This window comes from Corapipo altera, unplaced genomic scaffold, assembly GCF_003945725.1.
Source record: "Corapipo altera isolate COAL_440 unplaced genomic scaffold, ASM394572v1 0, whole genome shotgun sequence".
Taxonomy (NCBI): domain Eukaryota; kingdom Metazoa; phylum Chordata; class Aves; order Passeriformes; family Pipridae; genus Corapipo; species Corapipo altera.
In genome coordinates this window covers 80,708,596-80,731,925 of record NW_020884872.1, presented here as the reverse complement: position 1 = coordinate 80,731,925, position 23,330 = coordinate 80,708,596, and the positions used below count along the sequence as shown (strand labels likewise).

The 23,330-nt window shown below is 42.3% G+C and overlaps 2 protein-coding genes across 3 annotated transcripts; one reads left to right on the top strand and one right to left on the bottom strand.

The window, feature by feature from the left end:
- The first annotated feature begins 211 nt into the window (after positions 1-211).
- On the top strand, positions 212-13,276 carry MED17 (mediator complex subunit 17). The gene is made up of 12 exons (XM_027644401.1): positions 212-479; positions 795-961; positions 1,342-1,561; positions 3,139-3,275; positions 3,374-3,458; positions 4,573-4,725; positions 5,550-5,680; positions 6,701-6,885; positions 7,409-7,546; positions 8,504-8,621; positions 9,844-10,003; positions 11,893-13,276. Exons 1-12 carry the CDS (start codon positions 248-250, stop codon positions 12,096-12,098), a joined length of 1,932 nt encoding a protein of 643 aa, XP_027500202.1. The 5' UTR covers positions 212-247; the 3' UTR covers positions 12,099-13,276.
- VSTM5 (V-set and transmembrane domain containing 5) lies at positions 8,550-22,134 on the bottom strand. 2 transcript variants are annotated; one of them, XM_027644715.1, is made up of 6 exons: positions 22,018-22,134; positions 18,704-19,033; positions 18,466-18,603; positions 16,809-16,933; positions 15,521-15,638; positions 8,550-8,656 (listed from the first exon to the last, which is right to left on the bottom strand). In XM_027644715.1, the coding sequence occupies exons 1-4, from the start codon at positions 22,100-22,102 to the stop codon at positions 16,890-16,892; spliced, it is 597 nt and encodes a 198-aa protein (XP_027500516.1). In that variant the 5' UTR covers positions 22,103-22,134; the 3' UTR covers positions 8,550-8,656; positions 15,521-15,638; positions 16,809-16,889. The 2 variants fall into 2 exon arrangements, with proteins under 2 accessions (XP_027500516.1, XP_027500605.1); XM_027644804.1 differs by lacking the exon at positions 8,550-8,656 and adding an exon at positions 13,465-13,476.
- Positions 22,135-23,330: the final 1,196 nt, after the last annotated feature.

The window sequence follows — 23,330 nt, the reverse complement described above, 5'->3', positions numbered from 1 at the left end:
CGAGGGGGAACCAGAGGTGAAATTATGTTTAGAACGGGTCATTAAACCAACTTCTGGTCAAAAATAACGCTGCGAAACAAAAGCTTCAGCAGCTCAGCGCACCAGTGTCCAATACCGTCCCCTCACGGCGCTGGCACCGCCCCTTCCCGAGCATGTCCGGAAAGGGCCGAGACCTCCCGGCGCTGCCCCCACCCCTCCGCTCCTTCGCGGCGCTGGCCCCGCCCCTGCGGGCGGGGGTCGATCCAAGATGGCGGGAGTGCCGGCCGTGCGCATCAGCATCGAGTCAGCGTGCGAGAAGCAAGTGCAGGAGGTGGGGCTGGATGGCAGCGAAACCTACCTCCAGCCGCTTTCCATGTCCCAGAACCTGGCGCGCCTGGCGCAGCGCATCGACTTCAGCCAGGGCTCTGGCTCCGAGGAGGACGAGCCGGGCTCGGCGGGCCGCGCCTGGACTGAACCGGGCGAGGCGGAGGATGAAGAAGGTGAGGAGGGGCGGCGGGGCCCACGGCCCGTGCTCTCCCACCGGGATGGAGCTAGTGTAGGCCCGCCCAGGTGTGGCGGTGCCCGGCCTGCAGCCCCGCCGGTGCTTGGGCCTGGCCTGCCTTCCCCCGGGATTCCCACGGTTGGCTGTGGATCAGGTTAGGATAGTCATGACCGAGTCCCTGCAAGTTGTAGTGGGAAAGAATAGCTCCAGATACGTCATGTTATATTTCATGGTCTCTTCGTGGTTTAAGAATGAGTCTTAAACCATATCTTTTTAAAGTCCTTTGTTTTCCCTTTCTTTGTCTTATTTTTAGGGTTGGTAAAGTTTCAGCCATCCCTCTGGCCTTGGGATTCAGTGAGGAACAACTTAAGAAGTGCCCTGACTGAGATGTGTGTGTTGTATGACGTTCTTAGCATTGTGAAGGATAAAAAGTTCATGACTCTAGATCCAGTCGTGCAGGATCCCCTTCCCCCAAAGCAGGTATGTTGTACCTAAGTTATACACCTCGTGTAGCTTGATGCTAAAGATTTTATTTTGGTGGATTCTTTCACGTGTGATGTGTATAAGACTTTGTAAAACTTTCCTTGTGCTAGGACAGTGCTTTGTGGGTCAGGGTAAGGCTGGGAATGGGAGGTGAGGCCAATTTCAGAGGCCTCTTTGCTGAAGTTCTAAATCAAAATGCTACCTGTGACTGTATAATGCTGATATGAAAGTAATTCCAAATCAGTTAGTGGATATCCAGCAGTAACAACTTATCAATTGCTGTCAGTTAGTTTCCATTAATAATAATAAAGAATGATTTTTTTGAGAATTCAGGTGCAAGTATCTCTGTATCTTTTTTTTTTTGGTGTTGTTACCAGAATCCTCAGTTTCTACAGTTGATTTCAAAAAAGAAGTCATTAGCTGGAGCAGCTCAAATCCTATTGAAAGGTGCAGAAAGATTATCCAAATCGGTTGCAGAAAACCAGGAAAACAAGCGACAAAGAGACTTCAACTCTGAACTGCTGAGACTGAGACAACACTGGAAGCTGAGAAAAGTGGGAGACAAAATTCTTGGTGATCTGAGCTACAGAAGTGCAGGTAAATAGTAGGGTCTTTTTCACAAGAATGTATATATTATGAAATTTGCTTTTTGTAACTGAAAAAACCAGAATATCTAATAACAGATTATTTCAATATAAGTTTATTAATTTTGAGACAGGATTATAAAGCTCCTGTTTTATTATCAGGAAAAATATATTGCCATCCTCAACCTAGAAAGTACTTTTAAAGGCTCACTGTGTCTGGATCCCTTTCCCCATCCACGGTGTGGGGCTGGCCCAGTTCTAGTTCCATTTCCATCTGAAGAACCATTGCGACGCTTTGAGGGATGGGGAAAGGGAAACTCCAGGGGTATCCCAGGGCTTTTTCAGGCCCTGAGCCTGGAGGGGAGAGGTGCTCCCCCCTCCCCCCCCGCACGTGGCCCCATGGCCGGCACAGAGACAGGTCACAGGACACCGGGCGTGGAGAGGAGGCAAGAGAGAGTTTATTGTGGGGGATGTTACATTTATAGGGTTTAGGAGGATTCACAGAGTAACCAATCAGAAGTCTCAAGGGGCTTACAGGAACACCCAATCACAGGAAGGGGTTAACAAAGGCCAATGGGGAAACACCTCAGGACACCTTCCCAGGACTTTCCTGCATGGATAACACTGGGGGGTGCTGGGAGGAAGAAGCATGTGTTTGCAAAGAGGACCACCAAAAGCCATTTTGAGACATGTTTAAACAACAGTTTCCCTATATAATGCAGGTTTAGTGCTACAACTGTGTAGGATTTTAGTAAGGATTTCTTTACGGAAACAATTTGGCGTTGACAATGTAGTTGATCAGTTGACAAGGAGACCTTGTTAAGTCTTTGGCTTTTATCTACATTTGGTCTCTAAAGCATTTAAAAAAAGATGAGAAGTGTGTTACATTTTCTTCTGAGTGAAGATCATAGAATATCTCAAGTTGGAAGGGATTATCAAGTCTTAACTCCCTGCTCCTCAGAATTCAGACTAAATAAAACTAAACCAAGTGACTAAAGGTTGTCATCAAAGATAGATTTATTATATCTATTATTCCTACACTTGAGAGACATGATACTGAGAATATGCCTTATTTCATGGATAAGACAGTAAGAGAGGGTGACCAGAGAGACTAGGGTTTTAAAGGCCATGATGGAGTGACGAAGTGAACACAGAATCCCACGGAATTTAAGACATAGCTACAAAACAGGCATCAGAACTGGGTGTGTTGGGTTCTTCTTGTCATCAGTGAAGGAGGGGAAGGACAAATTTGGGGTTCATGTTTCTTTTATTTTTTTCTCTTTCCTTGCATCTATTGACACCATTTTGAAACAGTTGGTTTTCCCTCGTAATTATTAAATACTCCGTGCTAATTTACTGTAAAACATTACATGTCGCATACTGGAGGACTGAGATACTGATGTGCTGAAATTAGCTTTCTAATTTATCTGGGTTTTTTTAAGAAGTCATTGAGAAATATGAGTCAAGTGCACCTCTGGAGGTTTGGAGACTTGGAAATACATATTCTTCCAAAATAAAGGAATGAGCTTTTTTTTATTTGCAGAAGGTGCTTTATGTTTAGTATGTATGTCTTTGCCCTTCTTTTCTCAGGCTCTCTTTTTCTTCATCATGGCACATTTGAGGTGATAAAGAACACTGACATTGACCTGGATAAAAAGATACCTGAGGATTACTGTCCTTTGGACGTTCAAATTCCAAGTGATTTAGAGGGATCAGCGTATATCAAGGTCTGTCAGAGAAACTGTAATAACGCAGCATGAGTTTTGTTTTGATATGTGTATGCTTGCAACAGAACAAACACCAAATAATGTTCTTTCTTGCCTAGGTTTCTATTCAGAAACAAGCTCCAGACATTGGTGACCTCGGGACAGTCAATCTCTTTAAAAGACCCTTGCCAAAATCAAAACCAGGTATGTTGTTTTGTGAGCATGTTCTCAAGAACTGGGTTTGAGTTTGATGCTTGTTTGAAAATCATAGCATATAGCTTAGAAGAAGAGTGAACAAGAATATCCTTATTTAAACTGAAATTTTCTGTTTAGGTGCTGCTTGGGCTTTGAAAACGTGATGCTTTCAGAGCACGCTCCTTCAGTTTTTCAGATGTTTATTCAGTTCTGAAACAAAAGTATGGGAGTTGTATTTCAAGTATTCTGTAGCACCTTCTCTTAGTCATTAAAAGTTTGAGCACATCACCAAAATCAATCCAAGGTATTGTGTTTCAGCCAGTTACATCCCATAGTTCAGCTGAACTGTATGACTGTTCACTCTTAACTTTGCCCAAAAGGCATTGTGTCTATGGCTCATATGTTTTATCTGGATCTGAAACTGTGATGGCAGTCTGTGTGTTAATTACTGACAACCCACCTGGCAGAGAGTAGATTGATCCATTTGATATGTGCTGGTATTTGAAGTTGTAAACTATTGGGATTAAAAATTCATCCTTTACTCTTTAGGGTTAAAAATAAACTGGCAGGATTTCATTTCACAGTGGTCTGTGACACAGATGCTCATGCTGTCCGGAACATAGACAGAGTGCTGTACTATGGAAGTGTTTCATCTGGTATTCAGGATACATTATAGAGCTTGTGTACTTACACCAGAATCTCCCTAGAATTTTGGGCCTATAAATCCTGTGAAAGCACATACACAAACTGAATATTATTTGATAGTTCATTGTAGAGTGAATTTAATAAAGCTGGAAGTATCATTGAAAGTAAATTGCAACTTAGGAAGCAGAGGTTCCTAAGCAGAGTTCACAAGAGGCTTGGGAGCGTAATACGTGGTTCCAGAAGGGCCTTTCACTTTGAAACATACACATATGTTAAACTGAATGAAAATGCATTAGTGTTACCTTAAAGTGCTTGCTTAATTGAGATAAAATTCTGATAATACTCAGTTTGGTTATAAGGTACTGACTGCTTTATCTTAGCAATTGTGCCTAGCCTACTGCACAGTGTCTGGTATCTGAACAAAAAGGTGGCTTCTCTTTACTCTTTTCTTCTGGAAGCATTGATTTGTATTTTTCAGGTTCTCCACACTGGCAGACAAAGTTGGAGACTGCGCAGAATGTTCTTTTGTGTAAAGAAATTTTTGCCCAGCTGTCGCGAGAAGCTGTTCAAATTAAATCACAGATTCCTCACATTGTTGTGAAAAATCAGATAATCTCCCAGCCTTTCCCAGGTAGGAAACTTTCCAAGACTTTTTAGCAATTATTTGCTTAAACATGAATTGAAATTCCTGATTGATGTGACCTTTTTTAATGCTCTGTTCTTAAAAAACAGACTCCTTGGTTTTCAGAGGTTTTGAAAAAGAGAATTTCACAGTTAGAATTTTGCTTACTAATTCTAGAAACATTCAACTAATGTGCTTTAGTTTCTAATTTACTCTGTTTTCCTTTGTGGTTATGCTTTTTGTCAGCAGCACTTAAAACTGTCCACTGTAATGCCATGTGCACATGCCAGTTTGGAGCTGTGCATAGGTCATTGCTCCTGGATTGCACACAAGTGAAATTTAAGGCTTGAGTTAATGGGTCTTCAGAAGAACAAAAGCTAAAGCTCTTCAATGAGGATAATTAAACAGCATGAGGGTGGCTCTGAGTCAGCTGCTGAATCCTCTGTTCTTACAGGGGGTACACAACTGATTGTATCATGTGAAGAATATATTTCTGGATTGCTTAAAATGTGCATGATGGTAAATCATTCCTTCTTTGGGGAGGGAATGGGGTCCTGAGGACTTTTCTTTTTGTGTGGGATTGAGTCATAGAAATTGGTGAGAAATGCAGCTAGTGAGTTCATAGCTGGCCTGTCAACACTTCAGTAAGTAGCAAGTCTTACTTGCCTTTGGTGCTGTGCTCTCCACCATCATTCTTTGATTTTTTCTCTGATACAGTGAATTCTCGTTGTTAAACTACTCCTATAAAGCGTGAAGAAAAGTAGTTCTCAGTAGCAACCTTGACAATTGTCAGTGCTCTCTTTTGTTTTTTTCTTCCCATCTGTTTTGTACAGGTTTGCAGTTGTCTATCTCTCTGTGCCACTCTTCCAATGACAAAAAGTCACAAAAGGCTGCTTCTGAGAAACAGAATCCAGAGGATCATCTCTATGTTCTGGAACATAATTTGCATCAACTTATCAGAGAGGTAATAAATGCATTTATGGTCAAACACTGAACAGTTTTTGGGCTTTTGTTCAGTCTTTTGCCTGGTGTGTGGCACTGATGTAACAGCCGAGTGCCGCTAGAGGCCAGTCTCTTCCCATCCATTTGTATAAGGCAGCCTATTGCTCGGTTTCAATGGGTATGGGTGTTTCAGGAGTTCCACTTCATGCTTTCATGGAATGCTAGTTCTTTACTTAACCTCAGGCCTGGCTGCTCACTTCAGAATAGTCATGCAAAGCTTTTCCACTAGAGCTCATCAGTCTCCCTTTTTGCATTGTGTCTGATTAATGCTTGGCAAGCACTGTAAGGGAGCATCTAGTCAGACTGTATCCCCATGAAGGAAGAACAATCAATTATTGTAATAGCTTTGCTTCTTTTCAGATCCACTTCTCTGCTTCAGTGTTTAATATTCTTGTATAATCTAGCAGAATGACCTGGGGTAGAAGGTTGAGGTTGCGTCTGTTCAGGAAAGGAACGCAATTTTGCATGTCTGAGCAGAGTTGAAACCATATTCCAGTGAGTGTTCATCTCTTAGAGCATGGCTGTGCAAGTCACACAGCCATGTGGAATAGTCCAGTGTTTTAAATGCTGATTTAAGTTTCATGGAGCTTTGGCTCAGTGCCCAGCTCTGCTGTGAATTTCCTTTCTTTACTTTGGACAGGTTGCTAAAACTTTTTGTACCTCAGGTTTTTTTCCTCTACAATGCTTCCTTTGTTTTTATTTGACCATTCTTTCTGTCTCCAGAGATGTATTAAAGGCATGGTTCCAAATTTTGGTTAGCTAGCACTTTTAAAAAGAAAAAAAAATCACTTTCCATAAGTTTTGAAAGACACACATAAAGTTGGCTTTAAAATGCTGTCAGGTTTCTAAAGTTAAAATGTTGCACTGTTGAAAGTATGTAAACTTAAAAAACCTGATGTGAAGCAGCATATTGTATATGTAGTATTTCTTGCAGATATGTTATTTGGTCACTTCATTTTATAACATCTGTTGTTTGTTTCAGTGTCACAAGCAAACCCTGAGCTCGACAGTAATGCCACATCCAGCTAGTGCACCTTTTGGCCACAAGAGAATGAGACTTGCAGGACCTCAGGCTTTTGATAAAAATGATATCAGTTGTCTACAGTCGAATGAAGGACTTCTGGAAAAGATAATAAAACAGGCAAAACATATCTTTCTGAGACGCAGGTATGTCATATGCTCTTCTTGTTTAAAGTTACAATAAAACGTACCATTAAGTAGAATGCAATTGATCTTTTTTAAGTGTTCTTAAAATTAGGCACTGTTTCCTTCACAGTTAAAATAGTGTTTATTTGCAAGTACTAAGAAACAATAATATGTGATAAAATACAAGCAAACAACACTCAGCTAGTAAAAAAAAAAAGTCAGATTTTTTTGAGATTGCTGTGATAGTTAGGACATACGCTGCTGATAATTGTCCCTACTTATCTTAAACTGCATAAAATATCTTTTTCCATATTCTTTGCAATGCAATAGCTGATACTGAGTAATACCACTTTAATATGGCTGCTGAATGCTTGAGAGATGTACATAATAAACAAGTGGCCTTCATTAGCACCAGAATGGTGCTGAAATAGAGCTTTGGTCCACATGGTTCCCTTAAATGGAATAACCTGCTCAGTTCCTTTAAACAAGAGAACAGCACAAACTGCCTAGATCATTGTGTGTGGGATATGGCTTTATCTTCTAGAACTGCTCGAACCATTGACAGTCTGGCGAGTCGAATTGAGGATCCTCAGATTCAGGCTCACTGGTCCAATATAAATGACGTTTATGAATCCAGTGTTAAAGTTCTAATAACTTCTCAAGGATACGAGCAGATTTGCAAGTAAGTATGAGAATGCATGTCTCTTTTTACTGGTAGAAGCATGCAGCAGAGAATGTGTATCCAAGTTGTGCTTTAAAGGTTTAGATTCTTCTCAGACAGACAAGTAGGAGTCCATTATTTGTGTGTGTTTGTCTGAGTTGGGGGGTGAGCAGCCACCCTAAGAAAACTTCACCCACTTTAATGAAGAAATGTATTACATCTTTAATTAGCACAGTTTCCTTTCAAAGAAGAAAATAGAAATGAGAGTGGCCATTTAAGGGGGGGGATTTACTTTTGGTAGAGATGACTGAATACAAAGTATCATTTGATATGTTGGATTCTAAACTTCCAGGCTCCTTATGGAAAGCTAATCAGTCCTCAGTCCTAGCTTGGTTGTATAGGTACTGAAATGTGGAATTCATGTAATTCGTGCAATTAGTTATGCACATTGGTATCAAAATAAGTAATGTCATGTTCCAGAAACAAATGTCTGGATGCTGACCAGCAGTAAATTATTTAATGCATTGACAGTGGTTTTTTACATTTGGAGCAGTGTTCTGTGTGCACAGTGTGGGGCAAACTGCTGTCATTGGTGCCATTGTCATTGCCAGTCTTGGTTCCAGAATGCATATGCTGCCCAAATCTTGGCTGTAGTATAGAACACACCATTTTCCCTGCACCTCTGGAAGGAAACTTGGGCAACAGTGGCAGACAGGGAACTGTGAGGCTTCCTTGACCTGAACAAGCAGTGAACCAGGTCTGGGAACATACCACAGAATATGTCCCCTGCAGTATAGAGGGAGTTGTTGTGGTGAGTGATGAAACTGAAATGGTTGGAGTTGCTGTCACATTCTGTAGGCTTTACACCATCCATCTTAAGAGTTCTTGTCAATGACTGGGGGGATTCTGTGTTCTTAGTTTCCTGTTTTCTTTAGTGTTGTAGTGCATTTTGAATAAATATGCCTCTTATCTTCAAAGATCCATTCAACTACAGCTGAACATTGGAGTTGAACAAATCAGAGTTGTGCATAGAGATGGAAGAGTTATTACATTGTCCCATCAAGAGCAAGAACTGCAGGATTTCCTTTTATCTCAGGTAGACTCATACACATTATTCTTCCCTTTCTTGTACTGTTTGAAAAACAGAAGAATCTCACCTTTATCTGTATAGAAAATATTTAAAAACTTCAAATAAAGATAGTGAAAATGGGAAGGTGGATTACTGAATTTTCACTATGTTTGTATAGTGACTTCAGCAACTGTTACTAAAATATAATGCTAGTTTTTACTAAGATCAGTAGTAATAATGATTTTTCCCTCCCATTTAAAATACATTTCTTTATGCTGCTCATTATGGTAGAAGCAAGTCAGTGAGACTCATAACAAACAGTAAAGTATCCTATATGTGAAACTTACTGTAACCAAGTTCTTAATGAGCCCACAATTACTGTCATTTCAACATTGTCTGTTAGTGCTCACTTTGCATCAGTCATTACTAAATCAGCTGATATTTGAATGAACTGTATTTACTTAATTGCTTAGAACAAGCTGCTGGTTTTATTCAGAAGCAACAATCTCCCTACTATGCATTATAAATAGTCAAAATACAGGTCTTTAATAATAGTGGTTGGCCTGTTGCAGTTATATAAAACTCCACGACACAGAAAACAGGTTGAAACAGATTCTGCTGAGGGCATGTCTTTTTGGTCAAGTGTTGTCAGACTTGTTCACAAAGAACTGCTGAACAGCGCTAGATAGTTCCTTGTTACAAGTGTTAAGTCATAATACAGAAAAACAGTAGCATTTAAACTCCTAAGCTGTTAAAGCTCAGTGATTACACTCGAGCATTAATGGAGATAATCATGGATATGAGAACCTCAACTTTTTTTTTGAATTGTTTCTTTTGATACTTTCAAGATTTTTATATATTTTACAGCAGAAGTCTTGTTTTTATTCACAGACAGGATTGTTTAAAAATCCCGTTTGAATCCCTTGAATTAGTTTTCGAGTATTTTTAAATTGAAAGCAATATTTAAATAAATTGCATAAACCCATATACCTATGAAAAATTCATCTAATTGAATAATACAGTGGTCTCCTCTGTCTGCAGAGGAAGTAGTCTAAATTCAAATAACACAAAGCTCTACCTGCATGCATATAAAAAATAAAAAAGTTCCTCTAAAGTAGAGAACTTAAAATACAAAGTCACTTTTATAAATAACTTGTATAGAAGAAAAAAGGCTTGGTAAACCCAGTAAGCAATTCTTCCTGTGGAGTGCAAATACTGAACAGAAGGTGAACCTCTTGTTATCTTTCAGATGTCACAGCACCAAGTACATGCAGTTCAGCAGCTTGCAAAAGTTATGGGATGGCACGTGCTGAGTTTCAGTAATCATGTTGGTCTGGGGCCAGTGGAGAGTATTGGCAATGCATCAGCAATAACTGTAGCATCACCAAATGGAGACTATGCCATTTCAGGTAGTATTTCTATTGTAAATGCATGCCAAGTCATACAATTCTTAAGTGAGATCTACAGGCTTTACAAGTCTCTTCCTGAGATTTTTTTTGTGGAGCATTTTGCTATAAATTGATACTATTCTATACAAGTGTAGAGACTATTTCTTTTGTGTATGGAATTGACATCTGAATAGAATCAATACTTTCTTCAGGAATCCACTAAATATAAACTTGATTTAATTTACACAAGTTTGAAAATATTTCTGACAGCATAAAAACAGGAGATTACAGAAACCATCATGATCCTGAAGGAAGGGGAAAAGGTAAACAACAAGATCACAACTCTGGACTTAAGGAGAAGAGAGTTTGGTCTCTTCAGGGATCTTTGTGAAAGAATCTTACAGGATATGATCCTGTGGGATGGAAAGGAGTTCAAGAGAGCTAGTTGTTTATTTTTTTCAAGGATCACTTCTTTCAAGCTCAAGAATGGTCATACCTATGTTCTGGCAGTTTTGCAAAGGTGACAGAAAATCTGTTTGTATGAACAGGGAGCTCATGACTGAACTCATGACAATAGAAAAGAAGCTGCAAGAGATTATAAGCCTGACCAGTTGACCTGGGAGAGAGAGAGAGAGAGAGGCTGTCCAAGCAGGCATTGACAAGGATAGGAAAGCTAAGGTCCTGAGGGGTGTGCAGGGCAACAAGAAGAGTTTGAGCAGGTATGACAGCAGCAAAGGGAAGATTAGGGAAAACGTGGGACTCCTTTCAAATGGCCAGAGGACCTGGTGGCACGGGACATGAAGAAGGCCAAGGTACTCTGTACCTTCTTTACTTTGATCTTAAGACTGGCCTTTAGGAATGGGTCCATGAGACCCATGGGAAATTTTGGAGCAAAGACAGCCTCAGTAGCAGAGGAGCAAGCTAGAGAACCTTTGAACAAACTTAGACATTGACAAATTCACGAGACCAGGTGGGATATATCCATGAGTGCTGAGGGAGCTGATTGATGTCATTTGAAAGGCCACTCTTGATCATTAAAAGGCCGTGGCGATCAGGAAGGATTCCTGAGGACTGGAAGAACGTAGATGGTCGCATCCTGTATTCAAGAAGGAGAATGTGGGGGAACTCCAGTCTGATCAGTTTCATTGCATTACTGGGAAGATAAGGGGGGAAAAACCGGGCCCAGAAGAAGTTTCCAAACATATTCCATAGAAGGTGGTGACTGAGAGTAATTGGCATCAATTTATGAAGGAGAAATTATGTTCAATCAGCGTTACACTCATCTGTAGAAGGCTGGCTTGGTAAATGAGGGGAAAGCTAAGTGTTGCCTCCCTAACTGCTATTTAAAAAGCCAACACACACCACTACCTAGCATCAAAACACAGAAATGCATCCAACCAACAAAACACCACCCCCCCTCCACCAGTCTTGCAGAATTTTGAGATTAAAAACAACAACTATGCTAGTGACTTTGTCCCTGTCCATTTGAGATAAATGCACTAGAAACAATACATTTTTGCTCACATTTTTCAAAGAATAGTTGGAAATACATGCAAGGAAAGAATGAGCATAATAACCTTTGCCCTTCCTGGCATCATTAGGAAAGAAGAAATGTGTTTATAAGGTGTATGTGTGGGGGTTTTATCAAATGTATCTCTGGTTTAATCTAACCAGAATTAGATCCAGTTAAACAGTTAGTGCTAAAGCAACAAAATCGTAGAGAACTGGAAGATGAGAGAGAGAAAATTAAAAGAAAAAGCTTTTTAAAAAAAAAAAAAGAATTTCCCTTGTTTGCTCTCAGCATGCTTGGAATTGAGTAGGAGTAATGTATAGTATACACAAGAAAGAATATTTCATAGGAGGAATTCATACAGTGTAAAAATGCTCATTAAAATCTCTGTTCACTGCAGTACGTAACGGTCCGGAAAGTGGCAGCAAAGTTATGGTTCAGTTCCCACGGAGTCAGTGCAAGGATCTCCCAAAAGGTGATGTACTGCAAGACAGCAAGTGGAATCATCTCCGAGGGCCATTCAAGGAGGTTCAGTGGAATAAAATGGAAGGGCGTAACTTTGTGTATAAAATGGAACTGCTCATGGCTGCTCTAACTCCCTGCTGATGATGCGTCGGCCTCTCTGTGGGGGCTTTGAATAGTCTCTGTGCAACAATCACTGCCCCTGCAGCAAAGGGAAATGGAAGCTATGGGCCAATACAAGAAAGCAAAACCAAATTTATTTCCTGTACGGATATGTCCATTGTGGAGTTTGTAATAAAACTTTTTTCAATGGCATATAAAATACATATAATTTTTTGAAAAAGTTCCGCTCAGCTGTATCTTTGCTGATTGCTCTGTCCAGAGTAACATAACTGAGTAACTAACGTATTTTTTTGTTTATAAAATTAAATTCAGTATTCTTTTTACTACATGAAAGGTGTCTGCTTGGAATCATTCCCTTTCCTCTCATGCCCTTATTTTTTTCAATAGATTTTGCAAGTATTTCTGAAAGATTAAAAATATTAGAACTGAATTGGGCTCTCAGTGGGCCTTTTAGTGGTTTATACCACAGAATCTGGCTATCCCTGTGGATGCTAATGGCCTTGTTTGATGAGAAGTGGGACAACAGTAGAAGCAGAGCTCCTGTGTCAAGAATTGAAGCTAAACAATACTTAAGATCAAGGTAACGTCTTCACTGTGTGGCATTCTTCAGTTGGATTGTTTGTACATCGATGGGGATTCTGGGTGACCCATTTATTTTTGAGAAATATATTTACTTGGCAGTTTGTTTAAGTTGAGAGTGTTACAGAGTCACAGCTTGTGTTTTCTGTCTCTCTTTTTTGCAAGAATATAGAGGAAAGGTCTTACTCTGCTTGCAAAATTCTGACAATTTGAGTTTGTGAGTGATTTGTATAAATTAATGTCTGGATAGAAGGTGGTAACTCTCGTGCAGTAAACCTTGGATCTCCACACATGCTGCTGGGTTTTTATCCTGCTCTCTCAATGATTATCGTCCAGGGAAACAATAATATCCTCCTGAATATTGGCTCTTTTGAGTTCTTTCAAAATAAAAAAAGTCATGGTTTTGATGGGTTTGGCTTGGTAGTTGTAGCCTTGAAGCTTCTAGTAAGGTGTTAACAAAGCTTTTATTTTTTTTGGTACTTAATTGCTAAAAGTCTTTTTGAAACCTGTCTTTATGAACTGGTTCAGATTCATGTCCATGTTGTGTTATGAGGTGTGTGTATATATGTATATATATATATGAGAACTTCTTGCACGTAAACATGTTTGAATTGAACATCGTACTTCTATGATGACACTTATTATTTTGGTGTACTCTCAAGTAATAAAGAATAGTTTTGGGAAATACATATTAAGCAACTGCTTGTGGCAAGCTGCTGCTCAGTGTGTATCCAAAGCAGCTCTTGTAGTTCTCTTGATGTTTGCCAGCATGGAGCATCTTGTTTCAGTTCCTGAATGTACTGGCTTCTGTGTAACTAATCTGTGAGAGAGAAAGGGTTTTCCTTTCAGGTTCTGATGAGTTGCCCAAGACAACTGATGAAAATGAAAAATACTAGTAGAAAATAGTCTCCTGATCTTCTTGAAAAGTGGGTGAATCTTATTTAACACCCATCATGTCATGTCCTGTATTGCTGGGCTAATAGACACTGTACCACTACAGACAGGGAGGACTTTTGTTTCTTGGTGAACAGTTCAGCCAACAGCCTGATGCATCCAACTGTATGAGGCTGTTTTGACTCCTGACAACAGAACAAATCTTTCCTTACTAATAATTAGAAGATGAGTCTATGAAACTTGAACATGTCTTTACACTTCACTGTTGTTAACCTAAATTGACAGGTCTGCATGTAGTGATAGCCTTTTCAGTAGGTAAGTTCTTCATTACCATGTAATCAGATCACTATGGAGCTATTAGAATCTCATGGTTGCAGGACTTGTCTCCTGAAAAGAAATAACAGATGCAAGAGGACATCTAATGTGTTGTGGAAGTGCAAGCACTGCATGTTAGCAGTGAAAACATTTGTCAAGACTTCCACGTCTAGCTGAAAAAATAATAACAACAACAACAAAAGAATTCTTAGAGACCTGGAGCATCTGTATTTTAGTGTTGAATATACAGGGATTCCTAATTTTAATGGAAAACAGACTGATTAGGCCTCTAACAGAGGGACAGTCCTTGGTAGTGCATCTTTGAATATGAGATGAAGACAGAGAATGATTAGGACCTTTACTACTGATTGCCAAAGCAATCTTGTGAACTTGAACATCTCTCTAATTAGTTTAAAAGTAAAATGCCTTAACCCGTTTGATCATCTAGAATGCTCTAAATATTAAATTCACTGGTGTTCTGCAGGGAGTTTACAAGAGGAGTAACAATAGCTATTAGTTTCTGAACTTCCACTGTAACAGAAACTGCCCCAGTTACAGAAACTGCTATAGACAGCTTAGTCTCACCTTCTGTACATAAAATAATACTGGCATTAATAATGCATATTGAAAAACATAATTTTCAGAAAAATGTTAATATTTTATAAAAGACCCTACGTGTGTACAAGTAAGCATGTTAAATTCTGGGTAAAATTTGTGAGTGAGGAATTGTCTATAAGGAAAGCTGTACATAGGTTAACTGTACTGGATGTCATCAGTGAATGTTGAGTCCCTGTTGTTCATCTGGGATATTACAGCCTAAAAGTGAGGTTGGCACCACGGTCAACAGCCAAAAATAGGTGCCTGAAGTTGCAGTGACTTTGGCCAAGCTAAGAGAGGTAGAACAACTGTGCCAGGTGGAAACTTGTTACTGCTGTTGTAGTACATCTTAAACTGAAGAATTTTAAGTGGTCATTTCCTACTTTCATCCTAGCTTTCAAATATTGTAGTTTACAAGTGTGCGTGATCTCTACAATCACAGCAATACACTTGAATGGTCATTCATGTCTGGATGTGTTTCCTGACTTCCTTCGGCAATTGGAGTGTTCAGGGCAATGTTAGCAGATAATAATGGTGTTAAGTGCACGCTGCACTTTTTGTACTTACTAAATAAGTCTGGCAGAGCACCTACTACATATTCAGTTCAGCCTAATAACTTCACATTCAAATTCTAAGATTTAGGGAATAAAAAATATGGAATAGGTAAACAGAAAAACCCCAATAATGTTTTCCATATGCTATAAGTATACTTCACCAAGTACTTCAAGCTTGGTGATTGAAACAGATGCACTTAAGAGTTTCTCTGTTGTCAAAGCTTAGTGCACTCAAAGATACGTTAGATTGGTAATACACATTTAAAACAGAAAATTAGAACAAACTGTCAGTCATCTGTGCTGTATCTGAGATCTTTAAAATTTAATTTCTTCCTTTTTCTGACCTGTTCTCCTAAATGCAGGAAGGAACAAACAGCTGAATCTAGCACCTGAATTTATGAGTGGGAGAGAGGCCCTTGTACCACAAATGGCCAGTTCAATCTGGGGATGACTTAAAGGTATTGTGTACAGGGTGCTTTGGAAAAAAGCTTGTTTGACACCTACCTGCATCATTTTTCACTTGGTGAGAAATTCTCTGAGAGTTTTTCCAAATGGAACCCATAGTACCTCTGCACCTGGTCATCCTAGTCCCTGACCAGAGGGGAAGCTCTGTCAGTCTGTCCTGTAAAAGGTTTTTGCAAACAAGTCAGACAAAGAGTGAGAGAGGTAGTAGGAGCAGTTTGACTCAAACAGCTGCGTGGCAATCTACAGGCACAGACTAGTCCATGGTCTCTTACATTTTCAAAGTTTATTTCACACTGCAAAATTCTCATTACAAAAGCAAAACAAAATAACTTGAAGCTTGGTCAGTTTACTGCTTTCTCACTGACAAACATAAATGTTATGCCACCTGCAACAGATCTGCAGGTGGAAGATTGCATTCAGTGCAATATGCAGATTCAAGAAAGCATTAGTTGGATCACTTCATGTTTTCTTTGAACGTAAGGAAAGCAAAGGTGGCTTCTAAACGAGCAATTTCAGAACTGTATTTGTAAATACTAAATTTCAAAGTAATGCTGTTCTAACTTTTCTTCTCAGACTGTTTGTCACTGGGCTAAGTTTCTAAAGGACTGGACATCTTTCACAACAAAACTGTTTAGTACTTTGCCACCTCACTGGTGTGGTGTATCAGTATTTTGTGACCCCTCATATCTTTGTAGACAGCATCCTCTTTAGTGCCTGCACAGGCTTCCTTGTATAACCACCTGCTCTAGTAATGTCATAAAATGTGTGTTAATATCCATTCTGGGGCAGTGTAAACAATTGCAAACATAAGCGGGAGAACTTTGACCAGCTCAGCATTCTTTCCAAGTCAGTTTTGTCTCATGAAAAACTACAGTTTGTCTTCAGAGCTTCAGGAAGTTCCTTATGCCTGAAAGTAGCAGCATAGCTGCAATAAACAGGATTCAATGCTTGCAATTAATTTTTAATGTAATACTGTAATTAGATATTAAATTTATTATGTTGAAGAATGCTAATGACCACTCTGTCTTAATAGGAGACTTGCTGTATCCAAAATACAGGTGTCCTTCAAGACCATGATAATTTCCTTCATGGGTTGGTCTTAGAGGCTTGGTTGCTTGGTTGGCTGGTTGTTTTTAAGAGTGGTAGAGGCTGTAGATTTTATTAGTTAGCCACAAAAACGTGTTCATGCTTAGCATGAAAGCATTCTCTTTTTTAATGTGACCTTGACTAGCAGAACCGAAAACTTAACAGGTCAAAACAGCTCCATCAGACACTGCTGATTTAATTGCAAGTCAGGATGTTTCTGCAGTAGTCACAAACATTTTACCTTCTAGGTTTGTTCTTGCTTTCTTGGTCAATATTTTCTCCTGAGGTAGAATCATTATTTTTGCTATGATACAGTCCTTGGCTAACACTCAATGGTTTCCAATTCAATCTCTTCCGTTGTACTTGCTGTAAATAAAAGCATATTATTATTGATTGGCGAATGGATTGGAAGGCCAATGTTCCAAAATTACATGTGTTGTGCTAATAGCTGAGATATTTTGAAATTTTTAATATTAGCTCAAGCCTGCTCATCTACAGTTAGGTTTTAAATACATCTTTTCAAAATATTTAACTGCATAAAGGGGCCCTCACAATCTTTAAAGTGACACCGGTTTCTTCCAGTACAAGGCTAAAGGCACTATGAAAACCTAAGTCCACAGGGCCCATCCTTATACCTCTCTTCATAACTTCTGAAAGGAGGGCTCTTCTAAGGTGGAATTGGGGCAGAAGTTAGGTCCTTGCTTTGGATCATGTTCTCGGAGATGACACGACAAGTTTTTGGAACTGGGGTTTTCCTGAACTCTGCCGAATAACTGTATTCAATTCAGCTCTGTAGAAAGATGAGTTTTAACTGGAGGAAGAGGCTTTATCCCAACAAAAACCTATATTTTCTGGCATGATAGGAAAATTTTCAGTAGCTACAGAACCTTGTGAATGGTGTGTGTACCATGAAAACAGCAACAGCACTTAAGAGCTGTATGTGAGTGACAGAAAGGAATAGGCAGCTCAAGCCAAATTAATTTCTTCTTTTATCAGGTTTTGCAGAGTTGACAGAAAGTCTGGGTCATGACGCTTAGGATGCTCGAGTATCTGTTGGTCTAGTAAAATCCTGATAGCTGTGCTGCTTGTTGTAATGTAAAAGCTTAAGCAGCACTCATTATAGAAGAAATACAGACCTATTACCTACAGGGCAAGAAACCACTAGTGGATCTGCACTTACAAAGTATGGAGGTAAACATCTGGAATGTTTTGAAGTTGTAAAAGAAACCTCCCATTCCAAGGATGCACCTAAAGAGCTTGATCCCAGGTCCATAGAGTGGCACCTTGTCTTGCTGCCTAGGCCAAATATCCCTGGCGTTGGCTTGGAAATTTCTTCTCTAATATGTGAATGTTCCGTCATGTTCCCTTGACCTGCTTTTCATGACTGTTGTCTTCAGTGTGTGTCAGGAGTCTGGTTTTGATATTAGTCAGTGTTTGTTGCAGTCTGCAACTGGATCAAAGGTGAGGACAGATGAAGGGGGGGAGTTGAGAGGAGTGGGAGAGGTGCAGTCCTTCATGAACTGAAGGGCTGTTTGATTATTTTCCCCTGTTTCTGGTGTGAACTCTGAAAGAATTGCTGATGCTCTTGACTTTGTCTCCTGCCCTCTGATGGGGGGTTATTGCAGCTCTTGCCTTTTCTCCCCAGGTTTTGCAATCAGCAATATTGGTGTTTTATTATTTCTGATGTGAAGTGTATGAGGTAGATGTCCTGTGCCTTGTTCTGCAACTAAACACCTGTTATTCAGTTGCCTTAGCTAGTAAAGAGAACAGGATAACTGATTTTGAGCCCTTCAGTCTTGTTTCTCAGTGTCCCTGTTTAGCACCCTTATGGCACAAATTGTAGGCTCAGACTTCAGACTTGAAACCCCTATACCTTGACTGCATTCTTAGAGAGATACCTGTGAGTTTGTGTGTCGTCTTCTGAAACAGATGCAGAGATTTGTTACACAGCCACATGAAGCAGATCAGAATGGCAGACACTGCAGCGAGAAAGGCAAAGAGAACTGCTACAAAATGTAAATCTTCATAGATAATTTCTGTAGGGAGAATGGAAAAAAAATAGTATTATAAAATTGATTACAAACAGATTGGTATTTAAACACAGGGTAAAGCCAAGAAGTCCCATCTAGTTTGTACCGTAAACATTGACTATGATGGTGCCGTAGGCGTTGTTTCCATACTCCTCTGTTACAGTGACAAAATAGTAGCCGGCATCTCGCATGCCCACGTTGTGAAGCTGTATAGAGCCATTTTCAAAAGTAGTCACTCTGTCCTTGTAGACTGTGGATATGTTGACATAATTCCCAATTTTCCACTCAACAATGCTGGTGGTGCCCCAGCTTGACACATGCTTCCACTCTATGGTGGCGATGCCTCTGCAAGAGTATTCAACTGAGAGGAGGATGTTTTGTGCCACTGTTGCATTGATGTTGGGTTGTGGGACAACTAACGATACTCCTCCGGGAGCTGAAAGACAAAGGAGGGTGATGAGTGTGAAGGTGATGCTGCACCAACCATCCAGGGCAGGTTGGGACCTCTGGGTGTGATTCATCCTACCTGTCTCAGAGGTCTGTTTTAAGAGAGGATGGATTATGCTTTGTAGTATCTCTTTCTGCTGTCCGTAAAAGTAACATACATCCTTAAACACTATATACACATTCACAATTGGTGATAGCAAAAATGTTTCTACTATAGAGGATAAGTAATTGTGTGTGTTTAAATGTTTTCATACCCAAACTGAAAGAAACTTTGGAAGGGTCTTTTCGGATAAGGGAGCATAACATTTTCTGAAAACTGAGCAACACTTTTGTATTCATCAGTAACTGGCTTTCTTTTAAAATCCTGCATTTAGATGGAAAGTTTAATTGTTATGTCCAAGGTAACCTTTTAATTAATTACCATCCCCCAAAAGCAAGACCTGTAGTAGGCATAAGTATGTGAAGACTCAGCAAGGACTTGGTCTTCTTTTCAGGATGTGTAATCAACATTTGAGATATGAGCTTCTTACAGGCAGCCAGTTATATGCCAGCACAGATAAATTGCATGTAATCAAAGGTACGCAGTTCCATGAGAAGCCAGGGACTTCATGTTCCTGATGATGTCCGGGCAAAAATGCACGTTAAAGAATATTTAATTCTCATCTAGTTCCTCCTGATGTGATTACAGAGCTGTTCATATCTGTGAAACTGAACTGACCACTTAGTTTAATGTGTAACAGCAATAATTTCTGCTTGCATGTGGGTGTTTCTGCATGAAGATTTGGATGAACACCAACATCTGAGTTTCAACTGGCACACATTTTTTCTTTTTATTAGTGGCACGTTTGAGACATTTGGCTAGAGGCTGAAATCCTGTTATCTCTCCACAAAAATCAAAGCAGACAAAAGGCAGATAAAGCACAGAGTAAGGCTGAAAGCCTTTTCCTGATTTGGCTTGGAGCAGCTCACCTACTCTCCTCTCTTGCTGTGGGAACAGCCTGACTGCAAGAGCAGAATGAAAAAGTAATGCTGACCTGCAAATGTCTGTAAACCAGTGAGGAGTGAGAATGAGACCCTTAGCTACACTGCAGGAGTGCAAAGCAGGACCCCTGGGGATGATCCTGGAGGTTCTGCAGAGTCCTCAGAGATAAGAATGATTTAAAAAAGCAAAGAAAAAAAATCTCCAAGGGAAAGAAATATATTTTAAAATCTTAAATTAAGAACCCTCCATGAGCAACCAGAAATGGAAGACATGGGTAAATTAATTACAAGCTGGCTTCACTGTATTTGGGATATGTAGCAAAATTCACTAACTCTTCTGGTCAAGGTAAGGCAAGGAAGCTTGAGAAGCCAGTTCGATTCCCAGGCCCTCACCTATGGGACCAGATAAGATCTAGGCTTTTCCCAAGATAACACTTTTGGGATTCTCCCTTCCTGGGCTTTGTCATGATCATGCTGCCCAGTCGCTCTGCAGGAACATCATCACACTTTCTGGGCAGCCCAGTGCATCCTCAGTGGAGCTGCAGTCTGCCGTTCAGCCTGTGTGCAGGAGAGACTAACCAGAGCTGTGAAAATGGGGTTTGTGCCAGCTACAGACACAGAACAGCCAGGAACCTCTGGTAATCGCTGCAAATTGTTCCAATTGTTTTCTGCTCCATGTGTTTATTTAAAGGCCTTTCCCACTGTTTCTGACCAGACAGGAGCTGCGTGTCTGCCCTCAGTGACTCTTTTGTTTTGATAGAGGCATCTTTCCATTGAATTATTTGCAAACGTATTCTGTCCGTATCCAGCATGCAAAGCTCCAAAAGGCAGTGCAATATTTAAGCATTCAAAAATATTTTTAACAGGCATTGTGCCTAGATCACCTGAACCGGTCTAATCCCAGCACAGCTGCACCAGGCTGGAGAGCAAACATCACACCCACCTGCAGGGCCCTTTGCATGCCACTCTGCTCTGCTGCTTGCAAAACCAGACCCTTCACGCCCAGTAAAACACGCACCCAGGAGAAGAGGGCACCGGTGCTGCTCAGAGCACAGTGAGTTTGCTGTCCTGGCATGCTGCTCTGCTCCGAATTATTCGCCTGGCCGAGTGTCAAAGTGGCAAGTGTGGCTCTGTGTACCAGACTGGCCATAGCTGGGGAGTGGGTGGGAAAGGGCTGGCAGTGAGGGGCCTCCATGCAGGAGCTCTAAACTGGGGGGACAGCTCTAAAACAAAGCTCTGAAACCCTTGGGACAGTTCCTCCACCCTTTGGTGTCTTGTTTGTGCATCACATCTGATGATGGAGTGTTGTGGCCATGTCCAAACCAAACTCTGGTGGCACGGACATCCCAGTCCCCAGGGGTGGGTGGGGTTGGCAGCAGTCTCCTCCAGCCCTAGCTGGAAGAGCGAGGATGGTTCTCTGCAAGTTGTCCCATCCCCACTCAACCATCCTGGGGTGCTGGGTTGGAACCCACCTTCTCTCTTCACCGCCGCGTTTCCCAGCGTGACCCGACGCCCTTCGGACTGGTTAACCGGGCTTGATTCCCCCTCCGTGCCTTGTCCCCTCGGTTGCTGGAAAAGCAGGGGGCGAAGAGCGGCTGCCGGGGCCGCCCCCGCCGGGAGCGAGCGGGGGGCGCGTCCCCCCCGCGGCCGCGGCTCCCGCCCGGGCGGCCGGCCTGCACCTCCGGGCCGGCCCCGCTCGGCTCCCCAGCTCCCTCCGGGCAGCAGGAGCGGGGACGAGCCTCCCCAGACCTTGTACAGCCCGCAGAGAGTAGCGATGCCTGCCTGAGTCCCGGTATGTCCCGTCCCCAGCAGCTCCCGGGAGCACGGCCGGGTTGGGAACAGCGCTGGCCGCGGGCGGGGGGCGGCGGGCGCTCTGCACCGCCCCGAGCAGGTGCCGGGCGCTGGGGCTGAGCTAGGGTATCGCGGCGAGGAGGAGGAGGAAAGGAGTGGGGGAGGAAGCGGGGGGAGACAGAGACGGAGTCGGACACTTACTCTGCAGAGCCCACCCGGCGGCCAGGCAGAGGGTGACGGTCCCCACGACGACGCCCCGTCCGCGGCAGCCCTGCAGCGGTCTCATCAGCGAGAAGCCGATGCCCCAGGGGTGGCATTTAAGTGTCTGGGCCGGCCGGCGCGGCCCGCCCCCGGGGGTTGCCTGCCCCAGGCCTCTCCCTCGCTTCCCTTCCACTTCTTCCTCCCCCTCCCGCCGCGGCGCCGGGGCTGCTCCCAGCTCCCCCCCGCACCGGCCCCAGGGCGCTCCCCCGCCTCACGCCCCGCGATCCTCCGAATCGCGCTGGAGATGCAATTGGTTGAGGAAGGGAAGGCGCTGCCCGGCCGCCGGCCGTCGCCCAGCCGGGAAATGAGATGGGCGGCCGCGGAGCCGCGCAGCCCTGCCCGGCCCTGACGCTACCCGCCGGAGCTGGGAGCCGAGAGCCGAACCCGCGGTCGGGACACCCGGCCGAGGAGGCTGCTTTTAGGTATGACTGTGCATCTGCGCGGGAAATTTCTCTTCGAGGTGTTAAAACTAACTTTATTGCCCTGAAGAGCCTGGTGATCTTGCAGGGAAGACGGTGGGACTGGGCATCAGCATCTCTGCCTCCAGGAGTCATCTTTGATGACCACGCTGGAAAATAAGACTCGTTCCCATCCCATCGTACCCAGCACATGCGCAGGGTGCTCTCTCTCTCTCTGTCCTCAGGCGAAGGTTCCCAGACACCCTTGTCCTTCTTTCAGAAAAGCACAAGACAGTGTGAGTTAGTGGGAAGCGTGATTAGAAAACGTGAGTGTCCCAATCCTGAAATTCATCCTTGCTCAGAGGCAGCCTTATATATGGCTGCCAGAAGCCATATACATCCCCAGGAGAGCCGCTCCTCTGACCAGGGAAAGAGTTACACACCAGAACGGCCCTTTTGCAGGTCTTCCATCCTCCTCTTCCTCACATTTCCTTTTCCTCAAGTTCTCTTTCTTAGATTGTGGGTAAAAGAGACACACTTCAGTGTGCTGGTCAGCAATGGCTCCTCAGGGTGGGTGGGACAAAAGATCAATCCCCCAGGTGAAGAGTTACAGCTAGGATCTGCCAGAGCCCTCTGTGCTGGGCAGTCACATCTCCCACTGCACTGTATGGACTAGTTTAGGTTTCCCTGGTACTGGTTGTCTATGAGGATGACAGGTGAATCCCATGGGGGTCTGGGTGGCTGAAGCACAGCTCTCGGCAGGGGGCTGAGCAGGAGTAGGGCTGGGCTTGCACAGGGATCAGCTGTGGGGGACCTGCTCCCACGGGGGCTTTCCAAGTGTGATGCTGTCATGTG